We start from the raw sequence: 19997 nt of genomic DNA, 5'->3' as shown, positions 1-19997 counted from the left end.
ACTGTCCTCACTCAGGGCAGACCCTGCCTCCATCCTCCCACCAGTTAAACCAGTGCAGGAGCCCCCGGGGATGGGCGCTGTCCCCTCACCCCGATATCAGCCGGGCTCCAGCTCTCATGCCACGAGGGGCAGTGGGGGCACAGCAGGGACCGGGGGTCCGGGCAAGGGACAGTGACACCGTCTGCGGGGTCGGGGGGGGCTCTGGGGGATGCTCTGGGGGTCGGCAGGGCTCAGAACTGCATGGCCCCGCTGGGGTCACACTGCAGCAGGCGCACGATGGACGGGTCGCTCTTGGCCCCTCGGATGAATTCCTCCAGCGAGAGCTTCCCTGCGGGGAAGGGGACACGGCTCAGCCACCGCCCGGCACCGGAGACCGCCCAGCACAGCCCGTGGAGATCCCACCTCCCACCCGGGAGGAGCACCCTGGGGTGCCCAGCACCCTCAGCCCCTCCACAGCAGTGGCCACGAGCCATTTAATCAGCGTGCGTGCGGCTCCTTCTAAGAGCCCTGGATTTAGCCATGAGACCTTTCCCTAATCCCCTCAGCTCCTCTCATTTACCGTCGTTATTAGTATCCATCTGTCGGAAGATTTTGTCCGTCCTTTTCTCCGGAGTGGATTCATCTTCAGGCATGTTCATCACCGAGGAGACCATTTTGTAGATGGCCTGGCACAAGGAGAAGGGGTGAGGGGTGGGCTCCTGGCATTGCCCACCCGGGACAGCGACAGAGCTCTGGGCTTTGCTTCCCTGGCGTTTAACACCCTCCCCGTGGGATCAGGCTGTGGGGGGCTTCAGCTCCCAGCACAGCCAGGGCCGGGAGGATTTGGCCACTGGGATGCCACCGCAGTGGCCATGAGAGCCATCAGGTCACTCTGGGTGACAACTGCCCGCCCTCGAGCGCAGGAAGAGTCCCGGGACGGGGTAACAGAGACACCCCCAGGCAGGGAAGGAGTCGGGATGCTCCAGGATAAAACCATCCCCGCATCCACAACTGAAGGCAGCAACGGGTTCATCCCTGGTGCTGCAAAACCCCCGGGGATCCCACGGGGCCAAATCCTGAACCCACCCACACCCGGGGAGGCGACAGCGGCCGCTCCTCCGCGGTGGCACCCGGGAGCAGCCCGGTACCTGCACGATCTCCAGCATCTCCTCCCGGCTGATGTAGCCGTTGCCGTCCAGGTCGTACATGTTGAAGGCCCACATGAGCTTCTGCTCCAGCTTCCCGCGGGAGGTGACGCTCAGGGCGATGATGAACTCCCTGAAGTCGATGGTGCCGTCGCCGTTGGTGTCGAAGGTGCGGAAGACGTGCTCGGCGAACTTGGAGGCGTCGCCGTAGGGGAAGAAGTTGGCGTAGATCTTCTTGAACTCCTCCACGTCCAGCATGCCCGAGGGACAGTCCTTCAGGAAACCCTTGTACCAGCCCTGCAGCTCCAGGTCGGAGAACTCCGTGTTTTCCCGCAGGTCCTGGAGCATCTCCGGGCGGAGTTTGCTGTTCTGCTTCCCCATTCCGCTGGGTCGAGCCCCGTGGGGATCGAGCGCTGCAGGGGCAGGGGTCTGGCCGGGCTCGGGGGAGCTACAGGAGGGGAGAGGGACGGGGCAGCGCTCCCTGGCAGCCCCCGGACACCCGGCCGGACGCCGATGCTGCTCCCTCCATCCCCGCCGGCCGCTCTGAGCCGTCGGGGCCGGCCCCGGGGACCACCCAGCGCCTGGCAGCGCCAGCCCCCTCCTGTTTGCGCAATAAGCCCTTACAGCTCATTTGCATAATATATAGGTGATATATAGGTGGGATCAGCGGGGCGGGAGGAGGGCACCGGCATGGGTTCGGCCCCGGCAGAGCGGTGCCGGCGGTTCTGGGTGCGGCGCAGCTTTGGGGCTGGCCGGATCTGGGTCACATCCCTCGGAGGAGGGTTATTTTCGGCTCCTCCGCTGTCCCCGTGAATATTTGATGCCTCCGGCGGGCACTGGATCCCCAGGAAGGGCTGGGGGTGGCTCGGGGCTCTCTCTCTGCCCCCAGGGTGCCCCTAGAGCAGCCCAGCAGGATCAGCCCCGAGCAGCTCGGAGGGGAGGGCGTCCAATATCCGCACCTCGGGTCCCCCACCCTGCCCCGCCGCCGCCGTCCTGCGGTGCCCCCCAGGCTGTGCCGTGACCCCTCCGCGGGAGAGGAAGGGCTCGGGGGGATTCAGGGGTGCAGTAGGGGCTTCAGTGCCGGGAGCTGCCTTATCCAGAGCAGGGAGCGGCCGCAGCGCCCCCAAACTCGCCGCAGATCCCTTTGGATCTCAGGGCAAGCCGGAATCCCCGAGAGGAGCAGCCCGGTAGGGCCGGACCCCGCAGTTACAGGGGGATGGGAGCCCGCAGAGTCTCTCCATCACCCCCCACCACGGCCCCAGCCGCGTTCCGACAGCCCGAGGAAAGATCTGCGTGTCCCCCACCCCGCTCAGGGGTCCCCAGTTTTGTCCCCCCGGGGCTGGCACGACCCCACCAGCCCCAGTGGCCGGGGTCTGTGACCCCTCCCCACCGCCCGGGGCAGCTCCCGCCCCTGGGGAGGGCACCCGTGGGGGGCTCAGCACCCCGAGAGGGCTCTGCAGGGACCCCTCCCCCAAAGCCGACACCTCGGGAAGGGTGGTTGGGCACCCCCAGGGAATCCCGGGGTAGGGGAGGGGGTTACAGGGGATTCCCCCCAAACCGGACACCCCGGGATTGCCGGGGACACACCCAAGGGAAGCTCCCTCCCGTGGAGAGGCTTTACCGGGCACTCCCGATAGAATCCTCGGGGACCGAGCGGGGCACCGAGCACCCCCGAAAGCTGCGGCGGGGCGGGGGCGGCTCCGCAGCCGCCGGCGGGGACGGACGTGCGCGGGGCCGGGTCCGTGCCGGTGCCCCGGGCTCTCCGGTTCCTCAGCGCCCCCCGCTCGGGTGTGTGCGCGTCTCCCCCGAGCCCCGAGTCCCCGCCACCTCCTACCTGCCCGGAGACGGCCGCTGTCGCCTCCGCCACCGCCACCGCAGCCCGGGAGCGCCCGCCGGGAGCGCCCGCTGCAGCGCCGGGGGGCGGGGGGGCACCGGCACCGGGGCAGCGCCCCCCGGGACCCCCACCCGCCCCGGGACACCGCGCACCCCCCGGGCACCGCCCCACGGAGGGGGGCTCGGGGGCAGCCCCTGGTACACCCCGAGAAGAGAGGACTGGGGGGGCTCTGGGAGCGCTGGGAGCTCTTGGAGAATGGGAACACTGGGAACACTGGGAATGCTGGGAACATTGGGAACATTGGGGACACTGGAAACATTGGGGACACTGGGAACATTGGGAACATTGGGGACACTGGGAACATTGGGAACATTGGGGACACTGGGAACACTGGTGACACTGGGGACACTGGGAACACTGGGAGCACTGGGAACACTGGGGACACTGGGGACACTGGGGACACTGGGGACACTGGGAACATGGGGGCACTGGGAACACTGGGGACACTGGAAACATTGGGGACACTGGGAACATTGGGAACATTGGGAACACTGGGGACACTGGGGACACTGGGAACACTGGTGACACTGGGAACACTGGGAACACTGGGAGCACTGGGAACACTGGGAGCACTGGGAACACTGGGGACACTGGGAACACTGGGAGGTTTTCAGGCACTGGGAATGCTGGGGAAACTGGGAGCACTGGGATATTTTAAGGCGCTGGGAGAACTGGAAGGTTTTGGGGAATGGGAAGGCTGAGAGCACTGGGAACACTGGGAACATTGGGAACACTGGGAGCACTGGGATCACTGGGAGCTCTGGGATCACTGGGAGCACTCGGAGCACTGGGAGCACTGGGAGCACTGGGACACGCTGTCTGCACTGGCCCAAGAAGGTGCCAAGCCGGGTTTTTTGGGGCTAGGAAGGGACATTCTGGGCTGAGTGTCCCCAGGACTCAGACGAGGGCAGCAAAGCATCCGCAGTCACTCCAGTAAGGAGCAAAGTGGCTTTCAGAGCACTGGGAAAAGACTCCAGTGCAGACAGATGCTCTCCATGAGGAGCTGCAATTCCCAGCAGGTTTTCCAGGGTCCCTGCACCCACTCCCTGGGTTTGCAGAGCCCGGGACGGCCGTGGGGAGCAGATGGCAGGGGCAGATGGAGGAAGAGCCACTCTCCTTGGAATTACACAAACGAAAATGCATCAAGTGATTAAATCCACGGCTCCACCGCTGGCCTGGGGGAACAGGAATGCGCTGGGGTGGCTGCTCCGGGATGGGGAGCTGGGGAGGGAAGGAGCCAGCATGGGGCTAATTCACCCCAAACCCTCCTGGGCATTAAAACACTGTGGCTGCCCCTCCCTGGAAGTGTCCAAGGCCAGGCTGGATGGGGCTTGGAGCAGCCTGGGACAGCAGAAGGTGTCCCCATGGCAGGGGTGGCACTGGGCGGGTTTAAGGTCCCTCCCAGCCCAAACCAGTCCCTGGTCAGTGAGGCCGAGGGGCTTGGGGCACCCACCCAGGGACACCTGGCACCTCCAGGCCCAAAACCCCAGGCTGAAGCAGGGCAGGAGACAGGGACCGGTCCTGGCAAAGCATCCAAAACCCTGAGGTGTGTTTTGGAACACGGCTGGGCAGCTCTGGACCAAACAGAGGTGGAGAACAGGAGCAGCCCAGGCCCTGAGGACCACAGGGACTTGACACACCACAGGAATGAGCAATTCCTGCCGATGAACCTGGGAACCCCCCCTGAGCTCCAGAGAGGGGGGTTGTGCACCGATATCAAGCCCAGTGGAGCATTTTGGGATTGGGATTGGGCTGGAAGCACGGGAGCTGGAGAGGGGAGATGCTGCCAGCGGTGTTTCCTCCCGTTTAAGAAAGAGATTTGGAAAGGGTGTTGGGGTGGGATACGAGCAGAAAGGTGAGGAGAAGGGAGAGGTTTGTGCCTTTGGGAAGATGTCCTGGGCTGGAGCTGAGCACCCCGCAGGCAGGGGAGAGCGGGGGCCCCCAAGGTGGGGGTGCCACCTCCCCTCCGATAATCTTCATCTCTATTTTAATCCCCCTGGGCATGAATGACAGAGGCACAACTGACGCAGGCTGATTTGAAAGCATCCCATTTCCGACTCGGACGCGACCCTAAACCCACCTAATCCCCGTGCCGGCAGGGATTGTGGGAGGGAGAGGGAGGATAATGCCCGTGAGGGGGGCACGGGCACGGACATCAAACCCCCAGTGATTTACAGCGTCCTGGGGCAAACACCCCGCAGCTCATCCCGCCTGGCTCCCACCCCCTCCACCCCAAAATGTCGTGTTTTTATGGCTGCAGCCCCCTCCAGAGCCCCTTGCCACGGGGATGGGCACCACAGCTCGTGCCCCCGGGGATCGGGGTGTCCTGGGGGTGCCAGGGCCGGGTCCTTGTGGTGCTGGAACAGCCACAAGATCCCCTGTGGCGTCCTCCCAAAGCTGCTGGGGACAGACGCGGGGTGCTGGTGATGCCTGCCTGGGAGTTCCCCCCATCGTTTTTTCCTCCTCTTCCTTCTCCTCCTCCTCCCTCCCTGCAGGGATTTCTGTGGGAATTTCCTGCGTTGCCATGGCAGCCGTGGAGCCCCCCGAGGTTTGGCTGCGGCAGAGCGCGGTGGGGCTGCAGGGGACACCCCGGGAGGGGAGGGGACACCGCCGTGTCCCTGCGCCCCAGGACCGGGGTTCAGGGCTCCGCACACACCTCTGTGCGTCCCGGGCAGTGTGTGGTGGCCTCGGAGTGGCCCTGGCCGTTGTCCCCGAGCTCGATGATGCTCAGAGCTCGGTGATTTGGGGTCCAGCATCAGCCTCACCGCCCTCATCACCCCCGAGCACCCACGGGAGCACCCACGCGGCCAGGGTGGCGCGGAAGGAGCCCAGGTGTGTCCGGGATGGCTGTGGGTGTGTCCGTGGAGGTTTGGTGCTCGGCACACGCCACAGACACCACCCCAAAACCTTCTGGGACACTGGGACAAACCGGGAGAGGGCAAAGCAAGAGGGGCTCGGCCCCTCCTTGTGCCAGCGAACACAAGCAGGGTGTCCCCAATGCCCCACAGACCCCTCCCTGCTGGCCCCAGAGCGTGTCCCTGTCCTCAGATCACGGCCCTGTCCCCAGAGCGTGTCCCTGTCCCTGGATCGTGTCCCCATCCCTGGATCGTGTCCCTGTCCCTGGATCTTGTCCCTGTCCCCAGAGCGTGTCCCTGTCCTCAGATCTGGCCCTGTCCCCAGAGGGTATCCCTGTCCCCAGATCGTGTCCCTGTCCCCGTATCGTGTCCCTGTCCCTGGATCATGTCCCTGTCCCCTGATGGTGTCTCTGTCCCTGTATCGTGTCCCCATCCCCAGAGCATGTCCCTGTCGCCAGAGCGTGTCCCTGTCCCCAGAGCATGTCCCCATCCCCGGATCGTGTCCCCATCCCTGGATCGTGTCCCCATCCCCGGATCGTGTCCCCATCCCTGGATCGTGTCCCTGTCCCCAGATTGTGTCCCTGTCCCCAGAGCATGTCCCCATCCCTGGATCATGTCCCTGTCCCCAGAGCATGTCCCCATCCCCGGATCGTCTCCCTGTCCCCAGATGATGTCCCTGTCCCCAGAGCGTGTCCCTGTCCCCAGATCGTCTCCCTGTCCCCGGATCGTGTCCCCATCCCTGGATCGTGTCCCTGTCCCCGGATCGTGCCCCTGTCCCCCCAGCCCGGCCGAGGACACGAGGAAGGTGAGCAGGGCAGGGTGAGGCAGGGGCTTCAGGCATAGCCGGGGATTAAAAGCAAATACTCAGATAATGAGGATCTTTGGTAAAAAGCCCATTTGTATAATTTAAACCTCTAATAGGCTTCTGGAATACAAAGCCCTTTGTGATGCCCCATCTCATCTGGATCAGGAGCCGCTCTCGCTAAACCTTGACTTAGCAGCGTGGGGATGCGGGGATGTTTCATAACGGGGCTGCTCCATCCCGTGTCCCCGTGTCCCCGTGTCCCCATGCCCCCACATCTCTGTGTCCCCGTGTCCCCATGTCCCCATGTCCCCGTGTCCCCATGCCCCCACATCTCTGTGTCCCCGTGTCTCTGTGTTCCTGTATCTCTGTGTCCCTGTGTCTCTGTGTCCCTGCGTCTCCGTGTCCCCATGTCTTTGTCTCCGTGTCCCCATGTCCCCATGTCCCTGTGTCTCCGTGTCCCCCTGTCCCCATGTCCCCATGTCCCTGTGTCTCCGTGTCCCCCTGTCCCCATGTCCCCGTGTCCCCCTGTCCCCGTGTCTCCATGTCCCTATGTCCCCGTGTCCCCATGTCCCTGTGTCCCCATGTCCCTGTGTCCCCATGTCCCCTGTCCCCATGTCCCCCTGTCCCTGTGTCCCTATGTCCCCGTGTCCCCATGTCCCCTGTCTCTGTGTCTCCATGTCCCCATGTCCCCATGTCCCCGTGTCCCCTGTCCCTGTGTCCCTGTGTCCCTGTGTCCCTATGTCCCTATGTCCCCTGTCCCCTGTCTCCATGTCCCCATGTCCCCTGTCCCCCTGTCCCCGTGTCTCCATGTCCCCATGTCCCCGTGTCCCCGTGTCCCCGGGCTCTGCTGGGGGGTCAGGGCACCAGGGTGTGTGTGCCAGCCTGGGGACAGAGGTGACACTGCCACCGCGGGAAGGTCGTGACCCCGTGGATGCAGGAATGGGTGAGAGTGGGGGGTCTGGAGCCCAGAGGGGTCTGGACCCAGACTTGTCCCTTGTCCCTTGTCCTCCCGCCCTCCTCAAGGAATGGAGGGGTTCAACGCCATCACCAGTGTCACCAGTGCCACCGGTGCCACCGGTGCCACCACTATCCCCAGTGCCACGGCCACGCGCGGGCCCCGGGCTCCCTCTCGTGGCTTCTGGCCCCCTCTCATGGGGTGGCCGAGGGGCCCGAGGGGCCGCGGCGGGGCAGCGGTAGCCGGGCCAGGGGCTCGGGGGGCCTGGGCGGGGGTCTCCGAGCCGGGGGGTTCCGAGCGGGGGGACCCCGGTCCCCTCCTGGCCAACCCCGGCCGCCCCCAGCCCCCGGCGGCAGAACCCCCGAGACGCCCCTGGGTGCGGGGCCGGAGTGCGGGCGCTGTCCCGGGGGATCCGGGGGGATGTTGGGGGGTCCCGGGCTGTGCCCCCCATCCTCTCCCGGCGCCCCGCGGGGCCGAGCCCGGCGCGGTGTCGGCAGATGGCAGCAGCGGCTTTCGGCAGCGCCGGGATGCGGGGGCTCCCCGCTGTCCCTGCACCTCCTGAGCCCCCTGGATCCCTGAATCCCGCACTCCTGGCACCTCCTGAGCCCCCTGGATCCCTGAGTCCCGCACTCCTGGCACCTCCTGAGCCCCCTGGATCCCTGAATCCCACATTCCTGCACCTCCTGAGCCTCCTGGATCCCTGAATCCCGCATTCCTGGCACCTCCTGAGCCCCCTGGATCCCTGAATCCCGCATTCCTGGCACCTCCTGAGCCCCCTGGATCCCTGAATCCCACATTCCTGCACCTCCTGAGGCCCCTGGATCCCTGAATCCTGCACGTCCTGAGCCCCCTGGATCCCTGAATCCCGCATTCCTGCACCTCCTGAGCCCCCTGGATCCCTGAATCCCGCACTCCTGGCACCTCCTGAGCCCCCTGGATCCCTGAATCCCCATTCCTGCACCTCCTGAGCCCCCTGGATTCCAGAATCCCCATTCCTGGCATCTCCTGAACCCCCTGGTTCCCTGAATCCCCATTCCTGGCACCTCCTGGGCCCCCTGGATTCCTGAATCCCGCACTCCTGGCACCTCCTGAAATCCCTGGATCCCTGAATCCCGCATTCCCGGCAGGAACTCCTGCACCTCCTGAACCCCCTACACCCCCTGTACCCCATTATCCTGTGCCCTTTTCACCCCTTGAACCCCCTGCTCACTCCACACCCTACATCCCCGGCATTCCCCAAGAGCTGGGTGTGCCATGGGGTGCGGGGCCCCGTTCCCCCGAGGGTTTGGGGTGTCACAGGGTGACGGGTGAGGGATGGGGGTGACCCGAGGGCACAGTTACACCTGGGGAGCAGCAGCAGGGCCCCCCCCAGACCTGCCAGCATCCCCGTGTGCCACCACAATCCCCCGGGGCTGGGACTGTCCCTCCTGGGGGACACCCAGAGCACCTCTGCGCGCCCCCATTTCCCTCGTGGGCTGCACAGAAATCGCCTCACCGCGGCCCCACACCGCAGCACTGATTTAGGGACGGTATTTTTGGGGGTGTCGCAGAGCTGTGGGCTCGGTGCCCGGCTCCTAGAGGAGGGTGAGGTGGGACAGGGCTGGCTGGGAGGGGTGGGGACAGCTGGTGGCCTCCCAGGTGTCCGTCTGGTGCCGGGAGAGGGAAGAGGAGCGTCTGCGGAGCCTGAGTGCGTAATTAGAGCTGGGGCTTAATTGGCAGACGGGGGACGCGTGACGGGCGCGGTGTGACTTGAATAGTGATGGGCTGGGAAGCGCAGGAGGCTCCGCAGGGCGCGGGGAGCCCAGAGGGGACCGGGGGGACCAGGACACCCCAAAAGGCTTTGCCCGGTGGTGGGAGAGGAGAGGGGAGAGGGAAAGGACAAGCACAGCACGGGCTGTCCCCGAGCCCCTGGAGGGGACCTCGGGGCGGTGGTGACATCCCAGGGCACCTGCTGACGTCACGGGCTTGGAAAAGAGCAATGTTCCTCCTTTATTTGGAAAGGGGGGGAAGGAAAAAGCCGAGGAATTGTGGTGCTAGCTGTGTTCAGCCTCTGGAAAAATACCAGGACACATCCAAAGCCCTCCTGGGAGGCAGCGGGATGACAGGGACCAGCCTTGTCGCATCTGCCAGGGGCCACCGGGGTAAAACACTGCCTGTGCCATGTGCTGGGGCCCAGCCTCAGCTCCCTGTCGGCCCAGGATGGGCTCCAGGCAGGCAGGGAACCCTTGGGTTTGTGTGCCAATCCCTCCATTTCACTGCTGGGGGACTTGGAGTTCCCTCTGCAGAGACGGGGAAGTGCTGCTGCTGCTGCTGCTGGCATGGAGGCACATCCTGCTGAGACCTCGGCTTTGCCTTCCCGGAGCTGTTCTGGCATCACCGGTATCAGAATTTGGGGTTTGTGATGCTGCTCCAGGTGTGCAGGCCACGGAAGAAGCACCATCAGGAGTCTGAGCCCAGCAGCGTGTCCTGCCCAGCCTCATGTTCTGGTGAAGAAATGCCCAGGGGAAGCAGCAGCCCGGCCTGGAGCCACCCCTGCATGGCTGCACCCAAATCCTGCTCCTTCCATCCCAGCCACCCCTGCATGGCTGTGCCCAAATCCTGCCCCTTCCATCCCAACCCCCCTGCATAGCTGCACCCAAATCCTGCTCCTTCCATCCCAACACCCCCTGTGTGTCTGTGCCCAAATCCTGCTCCTTCCATCCCAGCCATCCCTGTGTGGCTGTGCCCAAATCCTGCTCCTTCCATCCCAACCCCCCCTGTGTGGCTGTGCCCAAATCCTGCTCCTTCCATCCCAACACCCCCTGTGTGGCTGCGCCCAAATCCTGCTCCTTCCATCCCAACACCCCCTGTGTGGCTGTGCCCAAATCCTGCTCCTTCCATCCCAACACCCCCTGTGTGGCTGTGCCCAAATCCTGCTCCTTCCATCCCAACACCCCCTGTGTGGCTGTGCCCAAATCCTGCTCCTTCCATCCCAACACCCCCTGCATGGCTGTGCCCAAATCCTGCTCCTTCCATCCCAGCCATCCCTGTGTGGCTGTGCCCAAATCCTGCTCCTTCCATCCCAACCCCCCCTGTGTGGCTGTGCCCAAATCCTGCTCCTTCCATCCCAACCCCCCCTGTGTGGCTGTGCCCAAATCCTGCCCCTTCCATCCCAACACCCCCTGCATGGCTGTGCCCAAATCCTGCTCCTTCCATCCCAACACCCCCCTGCATGGCTGCACCCAAATCCTGCTCCTTCCATCCCACCCCCCCTGTGTGGCTGTGCCCAAATCCTGCTCCTTCCATCCCAACCATCTCTGCATGGCTGCACCCAAATCCTGCTCCTTCCATCCCAACCATCCCTGCATGGCTGTGCCCAAATCCTGCTCCTTCCATCCCAACACCCCTGTGTGGCTGTGCCCAAATCCTGCTCCTTCCATCCCAACCATCCCTGCATGGCTGTGCCCAAATCCTGCTCCTTCCAGCCCACTCACGTGTGGATTTGGGGAGCCCCCAAGCTCAGTGCAGGCAGCTCCAGTGAGGGGCTGAACCCCACTCTCCATCCTGGGGCTCCCTGCACCTTCTCCAGCGCTGAAGTGATGAAATTTTAATCGGCTGCCAGGCAGGAGATGAAAGGGAGGCACCACAGGCATTTCCCTGGGATGCAGCACGGACCATGGCACAGGCACCGTGCTGGGAATTGTCATCCAGGCTCGGGAAAGAGAGGTGGAACAGCACGGGTTTGGCAGGACAGGGCTGTGCCCTGGCTCTGGCTGGGGCTTTTTGGTTCTCCCTTGGGTGCCATCACTTGTCCAGGAAGGATTTTTGGGGACTCCTCAGCTTGGGGGTCTCTCTCTGTGCCCCCCAAGCAGCACTGAGGGAGGGTGGCAGGGGCTGCCAAAGCTCCTCACACCCGATTCGGTCCCCTCTTCACCCAGCTGGGTGGATGGGCAGAGAAAAACCCTCAGTGCATGAACCAAACCCTAGGGACCGGGATTGCCGTCCATGTGGGGACCCCGCCGACGCTCCCGGGAGCCCCCAGCGCACCCGGGCAGGTGGCAGAGGAACACCTGGGACAGACGGACAGAGAGGGACACACAGCACCTCCCACCCACGGCACGGCCGGCTGCTCCCAGCCAGAGCTGTCCGTGGGCGCTGGAATCTGCCACCCGGGCCCAGCGTCACCCGTGCCCAGTGCCACCCGTGCCCAGTGTCACCCGTGCCCAGTGCCACCCCTCACAGATCCAGGACACCCCACTGCTGCTGGGGAGCAGCAGAGGGGTCACAGCAGGGTCCCCCCCTCCAGTGTCGCATGATTTGGCGGCTGAGCTGTGGGCTCTATTCCCATCACCGGCGAGCATCAATCAGAGGGTGCCGGTTAATTAACCTGGAGGCACGGCTAATTCCAGAGGCTCCTCGTATCCTCCGGCCACGGAATTTAGCGCCCGGTGGCTGTGTGACACTCCGGCGGTGACACGTCCCCGCTGCTGTGCCCCAGGGCTGCTCCCGGCTGGGAGAGGGACCCCCGGTGGTCCGAGCGGCCCCCGGGAGGGGGCGGGAGGGGCGGGACGGGGAAACTGAGGCAGAGAGCGGGGCCGTGCTGGGCGGGGGGCCCGAGCCGTCCCCGTCCCGCCGCCCCCGGGGCCGGGGGAGGGACCGGAGCGGGGCTGCCCGGCGCTGCAGCGGGCGGAGCCGGGGCTCGGCGGGGCCGCCTCCCGGTCGAACCCAGCCGTACCGTACCGAACCGAGCCGAGCCGAGCCGAGGCGAGGCGAGCCGGGCGCTGCCGGGCGGAGCGGAGCCGCGCCGCACCGGGCGGCACCGGCGGTACCGGCGGCACCGGCGCCGGCGCTCTCCGCGGTGCTGAACGGCTCCGCCGCAGGACGCGCCGCCGGCGGGGCCCGGCCCGGCCCGGCCCGGCCCGGAGCGGCTCGGCCCGGCCCCGAGCGGCCGCGGGGGATGGAGCCTTTCCTCGGCTGCACCGGCGCCGCGCTCCTGCTCTGCTTCAGCTACGCCGGTCTGCGCCCGGTGGAGGCAGGTACGGGCGGCCGGGCCCCGGGAGCGGCTGCCGGGGCTGTGGGGAGGGGGTTCGGTGCCAGGAGAGACCCCCGGGAGGGGAGCAGCGTGAGCGGGCAGGGCTGCGCCGAGGGGACGGAGTTCGGGGGCGCCGGGACTTTGCCGGGATTTGGGTGAGGAAGAGGCGGCGGTTTGGGACACGCAGCCCCGCGGCACCGGCCGGGCTCGGGCAGCTCGCCCACGCCGTGTCCCGGTGTGGGCATCCCCGGGAGATGTGGAAGCGGGGAGAGGGAGAGGAGCCCCTCGTCCTGCGCTGGGGGAGGTTTTGGGCACCCGAGCAGCGGCCTCGGTTCGTGTCACGGGGCAAAGCCAGGTCTGCTCTGCCAGTGCCTCTTCCCGGCTGCCCAGGGCCCAGCCAGGCTCTGCTGGGAGCCCTGTGAACGCTGGGGAAGCACCGAGGTCCCAGAGGAACCACGGTGGCCCCAGAGGAACCACCCCTCCAGGGACACTGCACATGCTGGACACAAAAACCAGGCCCCTCTGAGCTGAGCAGGTCACCTGGAGCGGGGGATCTGTGGTGAAGGCGATGGCCTCTTGAGCTGGACCTAATTTTGGAGCTACCAGGATGGACCCAAATCCACTCTTGCCTTCACTGGCCCCAGCAGCCCCTGTGTGGGTGTGAAGTGGGCAGCGCTGGTGGAGCTCCCCAGACAAACCAGTCACCCTCCCAAGGCAGCCCAGGGCTGTCTCCTTCGCTGGCTGCAAGATGTTGGTGGAACAGCTGCTTTGATTCACAGGCTGCTGACTGCCAGGATATCTTGCATTCCAGGAGGCTGGGGGTGATTATTAGGGATGCAGAGCTCCAGGGAGTGGAAATTCCTTCGCTCCAGCCATCCCTGGAAGTTGCTGGAGTTACATTTGGCCCCTGTCGGGGCTGCAGCAACCCCCAAATGCTTTCAGCTCTGCCACCCGTCCTTGGCCAGGAATCGGCTTCTGAAGTTGCTGTTTCACAACTGCCAGATCCGGGGAGATTAATGAAACATTCCCAAAGGGAGGGAGCGAGGAGGAAAACACCACGGCACAATGGAGGCGTCTGCAATTGTGACAGCGCTGGGGGTTTTCTGTAAACTAGGCCACTTCCCTGCTCTTCCTTACCCTTGGATCACCTCAGCTGGCATCCCAGAGTAAACAGGGAGTTGTGTCCCTGCCCATAACCACCTCCTGCTCCCGCCTGGGCTGGGAGCTGTCCGTGCCACGCTCCCGGGAGCTCAGGGTGAGCTCTGTGACTTTGGTGTGGTGCCACGCACCCCCCACTGCCTCCTCCTTCCGTGCCACCCGTGCCAGGGCTCCTGACGAGCTCTCCCTGCAGCCAGGCGGGGCAGAGATCTTGTGTTGTCCCTGTTTTCCAGAGGGGTGAGGGCACGGAGTGCTTTTGCCAAGGTCACACAGAGGTAGCGGCAGCGTCGCCACCAGCTGCGTGTCCCCAGCCCTGCCTGAGGATGTGACCACCAGGCCACCAAGGCACGCCAGCCAAGAGTCATTGGAAAAGCCCGTGGGGAGGAGATCATTCCCAGGCAGGGATGGAAGCTCCAGGGTCCATCCCCTTTGGACCCAGAGCTCGTGTGAGTGAGTTTAAAATAATTCCTGCCAGGAAAGATTAAAGCCGTCGTTCCTGGGAGGGGATTGGTGCAAATTCCCCGCTGGCAATGCCAGGGCAAGGGCTGGTGAGTGGCACCGAGCACAGGCCCTGCTCTGAATTCAGGGATTTGGGCCAGGCAGGACCATTTTTTGCCAAGGTGATGCCAAGGTGAGTGAGGAGGGGAAGCAGGAGCAGGAGGTGGCTGAGAAATAATCTTCACACCAAGGCTCTTTGGCAACCCCCGAATCCCACCTGGGTGGGTGATGCTCTCCCATCATTCCCCCTGCTTCAGAGGGTCCCTGAGGAAACACCCAGGATGGCTGGCAAGTCAGGAACAGGATTTAATTTTGCTCTGCCAGCAGTCCCCTCCTCGTTAGGCTGAGCTGATGGAGAGAGGGGAGCTGGGCTGGGCTCGGGGCTCAAAGAGCAGTGGGGCGATGATGGGAGACCACAACATAGGCCACAGCTCCTGTGACCTGCAAAGAGCCTCACTGCGAGGTGCCAGCCCGCAGAGCAGCTCAGGTCCGGTTTATTTTTGTGAGGTGGAGAGCAGAGATGCTCAGGTAAAACCTCCCCTGCCAGCTCTCAGGGCCTGGACAAGCTCCAGTCTGAGCAGCTCCTTCACAGCTCCCCCACCTCAGCTGCCCAAAAAGGCGCCAAACCCTCCTGGCTGGACTCTGGTCTCTGCTCAGCTCTGAAGCGTGTCCTCACCCCCTGAGCCACTGCAAACCACCCTCACCCCTCACCACCCAGCCCCTCAGCCTCGCAGGGGGAAGGAGAGCAAAGCAAAGGTGCCAATCTGCCTCCAGGCGCTGATTCCCAGCTTGTCCGAGCCGGATGTGTTCCCCCAGGCTCACAGGGAGCTGGGATCACCCGTGGATCAGGGCGAGCAGCGAGCTCAGCACGCTCAAGGGAGCAGCAAAAGGTCTCTCAGCTATTTGGAAAGAACAAACCAACCCATTCCAGCCCTTTGCCTCCGTCCCAGAGGCCGGGGAGATTCCCGGCTGGCTGATGGGCGGCGTAAGCGCTTTATTGATTTCTGCGTTGGGCGTAGGAGGGATTTAATTGGGATGTGGAGGTTTCTCACCCCGGTGTCAGGCTCTCAGTGGGGATGGTGCTGTGAGAGGCAGCCAAGGTTGAGCCATCCTTTTCCACAAGCATATTCCTAGCAGGAGACAGAGTTTGGAAGAGGGAGATTCCTCCCAGGGAGATGTGCTTGCAGTTATTAACCACGCACTCCGTGGCAGTGCCATCCCTGCGCTGGTCCTGGATCCATCCTCACCCTTCGGATGTTCATTGCTGAACAAACTCGTGCTGGTTTATGAAGTGCCCAGAGGCTGAATTAGGGCCTGGATCAAGTATAATTCAGTTAAAAGCAGAAATGTATTGAGCAATGAAGCTGCAAAGCTTTATGTGTGCAGTAAAAAGCGGGATACGAGAGCAGAGCTGGGCCGGGAGCAGGCAGTGAAATCCTGGGAAAGGTCTGGTGTCAGCATCCAGCACTGCCCAGGAAATTCCCAGGCCTCCTCACCCCTCTGATTGCTCTGATACTACAGAGGAGTGGGACAAGAGGAGCTGGAAAAGCTCATGGTACCCAGTTCTCCGTGGATATTTGGATCCTGGATAAAACATGTCATGAAGGGAATGACTCTGCTCTCAGCTGGCAGCGTTTAAACCCAAATTGTGACATTTGGGGACCCCTGAGAGAATCTCACCTGTCTCTGGGACTCTCCAGGGTAGAAATATTCCTTCCTTCTGCCCTGAGGAATTCCCAATGGCTGGCTGGCCACAGTCTGTGCTCCCTGAAAAGGCTCCACGCTCCCTGGCAGCATTTCCAGCACGTTTGGGCAGCTGCTCCCTGGGGAATCAACCACAGAGCCAAGGGGTGGGCAGGAGGGGGCTGGTGGCCTATTAATATCCCATTTTTATAGGGAAGTGAGCGGCCAGCAGGAAATAATTGCCTCTTTCCCAGCTGAAGAACCACCAGTTGGCCTCTTTGCTCTTTGAAATCGCTGGATCTCAGCAAACAGCTCCGTTTCCCGTGGGGCCGGGAATGGGAATGATCCCTGCTCCCACACATTCCCCTGGAGCTCCCTTCATTAAAACCCTTGGGAATGCGGAACAATGTGCCAGCCCTTCCTACATATCCCATAAAACCCACAAGCAATTACATCCACGGATGGGATCCATGCTGGGAGAGCACAGAGAAGCAGCAAAAGCAGCTCTGTGTGAATCCACGCTCGGGGAAAGGGCGTCGGGGATGGCAGAAAACATCACATGGATTTTAGGGATGCTCCTTTCAGGTCGTGTCCTTTCATCTCCTGCGTCCCCAGGGAAGGTTGTGGGGCAGGAATCAGGAGCTGCTGGGAATTAAGGCTGGGATTCACTGCTTCCTGCAGGAAAGGGCAGCTGGAAAGCAGGGAATGAGCTGCTTCAGAGCCCCGGCTCACCAGACCATGTCCCCGGGGCTCGGAGGCAGCTCAAGCCCTTCCCAGCAGGGAAGGAGCTGCTCGGGAGAGGAGCTGAGTGGACTGGAAAATGCTGGGAATACAGCAGAGCCTCAGGAGGGATGCAATTCCAAGCACCTCCATGGGAGAGGTGAATTCAGGGCGTTTGGGGGCCCCTTGGCTGGAGAGGTAAATCCAGAAATACACTTTCATTCCAGACCTATGGCCTAGGCTCAGCTGGCCTGAGGTGACCCCAAGGATGTGACATTTCCACAGGTTCCTCCTTTCCTTCAGCGCTGCCTTTGTGGCCCGGGTCCCTCCCTGATCCTACAAGACACCCCCAGGTTTGAACACCCCAATATTCAGCATCCCCCCCCCCCCAATTCCCAGGTGACGGCAGCAGTGGGATGGAACAAAACTTTTTTCCCTGCTCTTTTTCCCACCCCTCCCATCCATGCCACAGTTCCCACGGGGAATCCATGGATTCCCTCAAAGGGAAAGAGGGTGGGCTCCTCTTCCTCGTGCCAGCTGTGCCCACAACGAAGCCAGAGTTGTAAAGTGTGTGCGTGTGGGGTTCCTCTCTCTCCAATTAAAGTCCAACAATAATGAGGAAAACATTTAATGGAGGGCAGGGAGGGGTTCTCAGCATCGGGAAGGGATTAAGGATCGTCTCCAGGGCTCAGGATTTTTTGGTGCACAGCGGAGGCTCCGACCTGCTCCTGCCAAAAGGGCCCCAGGCACGGCGGAACCGAGGAAGGCTGGCCCCAGGGGATGGGAGAGTTCGGAGTCTGTGGGAAGGAAACGAGATGGGATTTTAGAAATCCGCACCTTTTAAGCTGCTATTCATGTTTAAAAGTCCCGATTTCGGCTTAAATCATCACCCCTTAATGAGGGGAGGGGCGATTTCTGATGACATGAAAATGAGACTATTTTTCCATCCAAATTTGGGTAAATATCCTCTGCCAGGTTGCAGGGTGGGATTTGCTCCAGCATCTTGCACTGGGATGAAGTCAAAGCGCTAAAGCAGGAATCTTGCACCATTCCCTTAGGGAGCAGACAGGGAATATGCTGCCCTCAGCAGCTCTGGAGTAAAAAGACACAAAAAACGCCCCCCCTTGATCCACAACCCATTCCATGCTATCCCTGCAGCATTCCCACCCTCTGTGCCTGCTCCCAGAACACCAGCAGCTTTCCCGGCTGCCACAGGCACAAAAGCAAAGTTTCCAGGAGTTGCACATGACTCTAGAAGGAAACAAAAATTCGGATCTGGCACCTCGAGGGCCTGCTTGAGCTGCCGACCCCCTGCAGGCAGCTGGGAAATTACAGGAATTACACCTTTCCCACTTGATCTCAGCCAGGCTGGTACTAACAAAGAGCTGCAACAGGGCCAGGGAGCCAAAAGTCGTGTGGAATATCTTGGAACGGTGTTTTAGGTGTTAGGAAGTCATGATCTCATCGTTTCATCTCCTGGGAATGGGGAGAAAAGCAAGCTCATGGGTGAAAAATTAGGTTCCAAATTATTCCTGCAGCTCTGGGAGCTGGAAATTCATTTTCCCGGGTTTGTCTTTCTGTCCAACATGGTTTACTTCTCTTTTTAGTGTTTTTATGCTGGTTTGGCACCACTGATTTGGGTGTAGCAGCGCAAGGGAAGGCACATTGGGATTTGCTGTCCTGGATTCCTGGATTTTAGAGCTGCTGACTTCACTACCCCATCCCCCTCTCAGGTATTCCTACAAAGAAAGGTTCTAGAATGTTCCTGACCACCCACTCCAGGTGATTTCTCCCTCACCTCCATCCAGATTCCAGTTTTGGAGGCTTCAGGCTCTGGGTTTCAGCTTTGCCGAGTGCTTCCCTCCTGTCTCACAGCTCTCCACCCTCTCCCACCACTTCCCAGAAGAGTTTTTTGCTCTCCTCCAGCTCTTCAAGGTCTTCCCAACTCCCCCATATCTTATGCCATCAGGAAACTCGGACACTTTTTATGCTGTGCCTCCCTCAAGGTCACAAATTTCAAAGGGGACCCGAACGCTCAGAGTGCTGTTCCCTTTTCCCAGCTTTTTTCCCGTGATCTCTGCTCTCTGTTCCTGTGGGGTTAATTCATCTCTTTTCAAAGCCCTCCTCCAACTGAAGCTAGCTAAGTCAGTGGTAGCTCCTAAAAAAAAAAAAAAAGAAAATTTAGCTCCTAAAAATACCCAGGGAAGACAACCACGCCGGGATTGAGCGGCGCAGCCGGGAAGGGCGAAGTGCTTGGCTGCAGCTGGAGACTGTTTTGTCTCCCATCCCTCAACTCCGTCATGTCCTCCGTATGTTCCAGCAAATTCATCAGGCATGACTCACAGACCTTCCCCGTGCACATTCCTGTCTGCTGACCGCCCCTTCCTAAAATTAGACTCGACTTTTGTTGGCTCAGTCACGGGGGAAGGTGAAGAGCTGCAGACCCACGTCCCTTCCTCGTGTCACAGCCGGCTTTGGAAGGGACTTCTATCCCGGGATGGGGAGGATGATCTGTCTCCCTCCTCGGCTCGTCACTGGCACTGCTGCTGCAGCGAGGGTGAGGATGGTGAGGGATCCCATCCTCCAAGAGGACGGCTGAGGAATTCTGCCTCATTCCATGATGGCCAGGCCCCGGGAGATGAGAATGCTCTGGGTTAACACCGACTCCATCGTTATTCCAGAGAGGAATGGCATCCCTCTGTGGAATCACAGAGACTTGCTGCTCCTCCTAAAGTCACAGATTCGTGTGAATTCAGCCACTCAGTGACTTTTTTTCCCACTGAGGGATTCACTAGATTCAGTCTGGCTCGAATGGCTTCTCCAGACGTTTTATTCCTAAGGGTCTCTCTGCTGGCTGTGAAAGGAATGAGGGATCACAGCGCCAAGTGACCTTCAGCTGGGGAATTCTGTGCTCCTGTTATTCCCCTGTTCCCGGGGGGAACATTCACCAGGAGTGATGTCAGACACCGACACTACAGCTCGAATATTTTCAGCTCCATCCAGGCGGCTGGGAATGACCATAAATCCAACAAGTGTCACTGGAGACGGGCAACAGTGCACCCCTCTTGTACTGGTGACCCGTCCCAGCCCCAAAGGGGTGCTTATAATGAAATAAAAGTATTCATTTATCATAAAAGTTAGAATAAAATTACTCTTCCTCACCCCACTGACCTCCTGGGGCTACTCAGATCATTCACTGCTTTGGGTTCAGAGCAAAACTGAAGATTTTGAATTAAATTTGACCAGAGGAGCGGGAGCAGAGTCCAGCTGGAAGAGCTGTGCCAAGCCCAGGAG

The 19997-nt window shown here is 61.8% G+C and overlaps 3 protein-coding genes across 7 annotated transcripts in view; 1 reads left to right on the top strand and 2 right to left on the bottom strand.

Moving 5' to 3' along the window:
- Positions 1-141: 141 nt before the first annotated feature.
- On the bottom strand, positions 142-2993 carry HPCA (hippocalcin). Its single transcript, XM_040086010.2, has 4 exons — positions 2959-2993; positions 1128-1572; positions 560-665; positions 142-328 (listed from the first exon to the last, which is right to left on the bottom strand). The coding sequence occupies exons 2-4, from the start codon at positions 1503-1505 to the stop codon at positions 231-233; spliced, it is 582 nt and encodes a 193-aa protein (XP_039941944.1). The 5' UTR covers positions 1506-1572; positions 2959-2993; the 3' UTR covers positions 142-230.
- Positions 2994-12541: 9548 nt separating this feature from the next.
- FNDC5 (fibronectin type III domain containing 5) overlaps positions 12542-19997 on the top strand; it is a 15082-nt gene continuing 7626 nt past the window's right edge. The window contains exon 1 of one of the 2 annotated variants that reach the window (XM_040086008.2): positions 12542-12648. In XM_040086008.2, coding sequence (XP_039941942.1) covers positions 12570-12648 — 79 coding nt within the window. In that variant the 5' untranslated portion in view covers positions 12542-12569. Of the gene's footprint in view, positions 12649-18311; positions 18437-19997 lie in introns of those variants that run through there. The other variant, XM_040086009.2, reaches the window with a different exon arrangement.
- S100PBP (S100P binding protein) overlaps positions 17316-19997 on the bottom strand; it is a 23572-nt gene continuing 20890 nt past the window's right edge. For 3 of the 4 annotated variants that reach the window (XM_040086004.1, XM_040086002.1, XM_040086003.1), the window contains exon 5: positions 17316-17500. In XM_040086004.1, coding sequence (XP_039941938.1) covers positions 17392-17500 — 109 coding nt within the window. In that variant the 3' untranslated portion in view covers positions 17316-17391. Of the gene's footprint in view, positions 17501-18501; positions 18589-19997 lie in introns of those variants that run through there. The other variant, XR_005704007.2, reaches the window with a different exon arrangement.

Source organism: Hirundo rustica, chromosome 25, assembly GCF_015227805.2.
Source record: "Hirundo rustica isolate bHirRus1 chromosome 25, bHirRus1.pri.v3, whole genome shotgun sequence".
Lineage (NCBI taxonomy): Eukaryota > Metazoa > Chordata > Aves > Passeriformes > Hirundinidae > Hirundo > Hirundo rustica.
The sequence above is the reverse complement of the archived record's forward strand: the minus strand, read 5'-3'. Positions and strand labels throughout refer to the sequence as shown.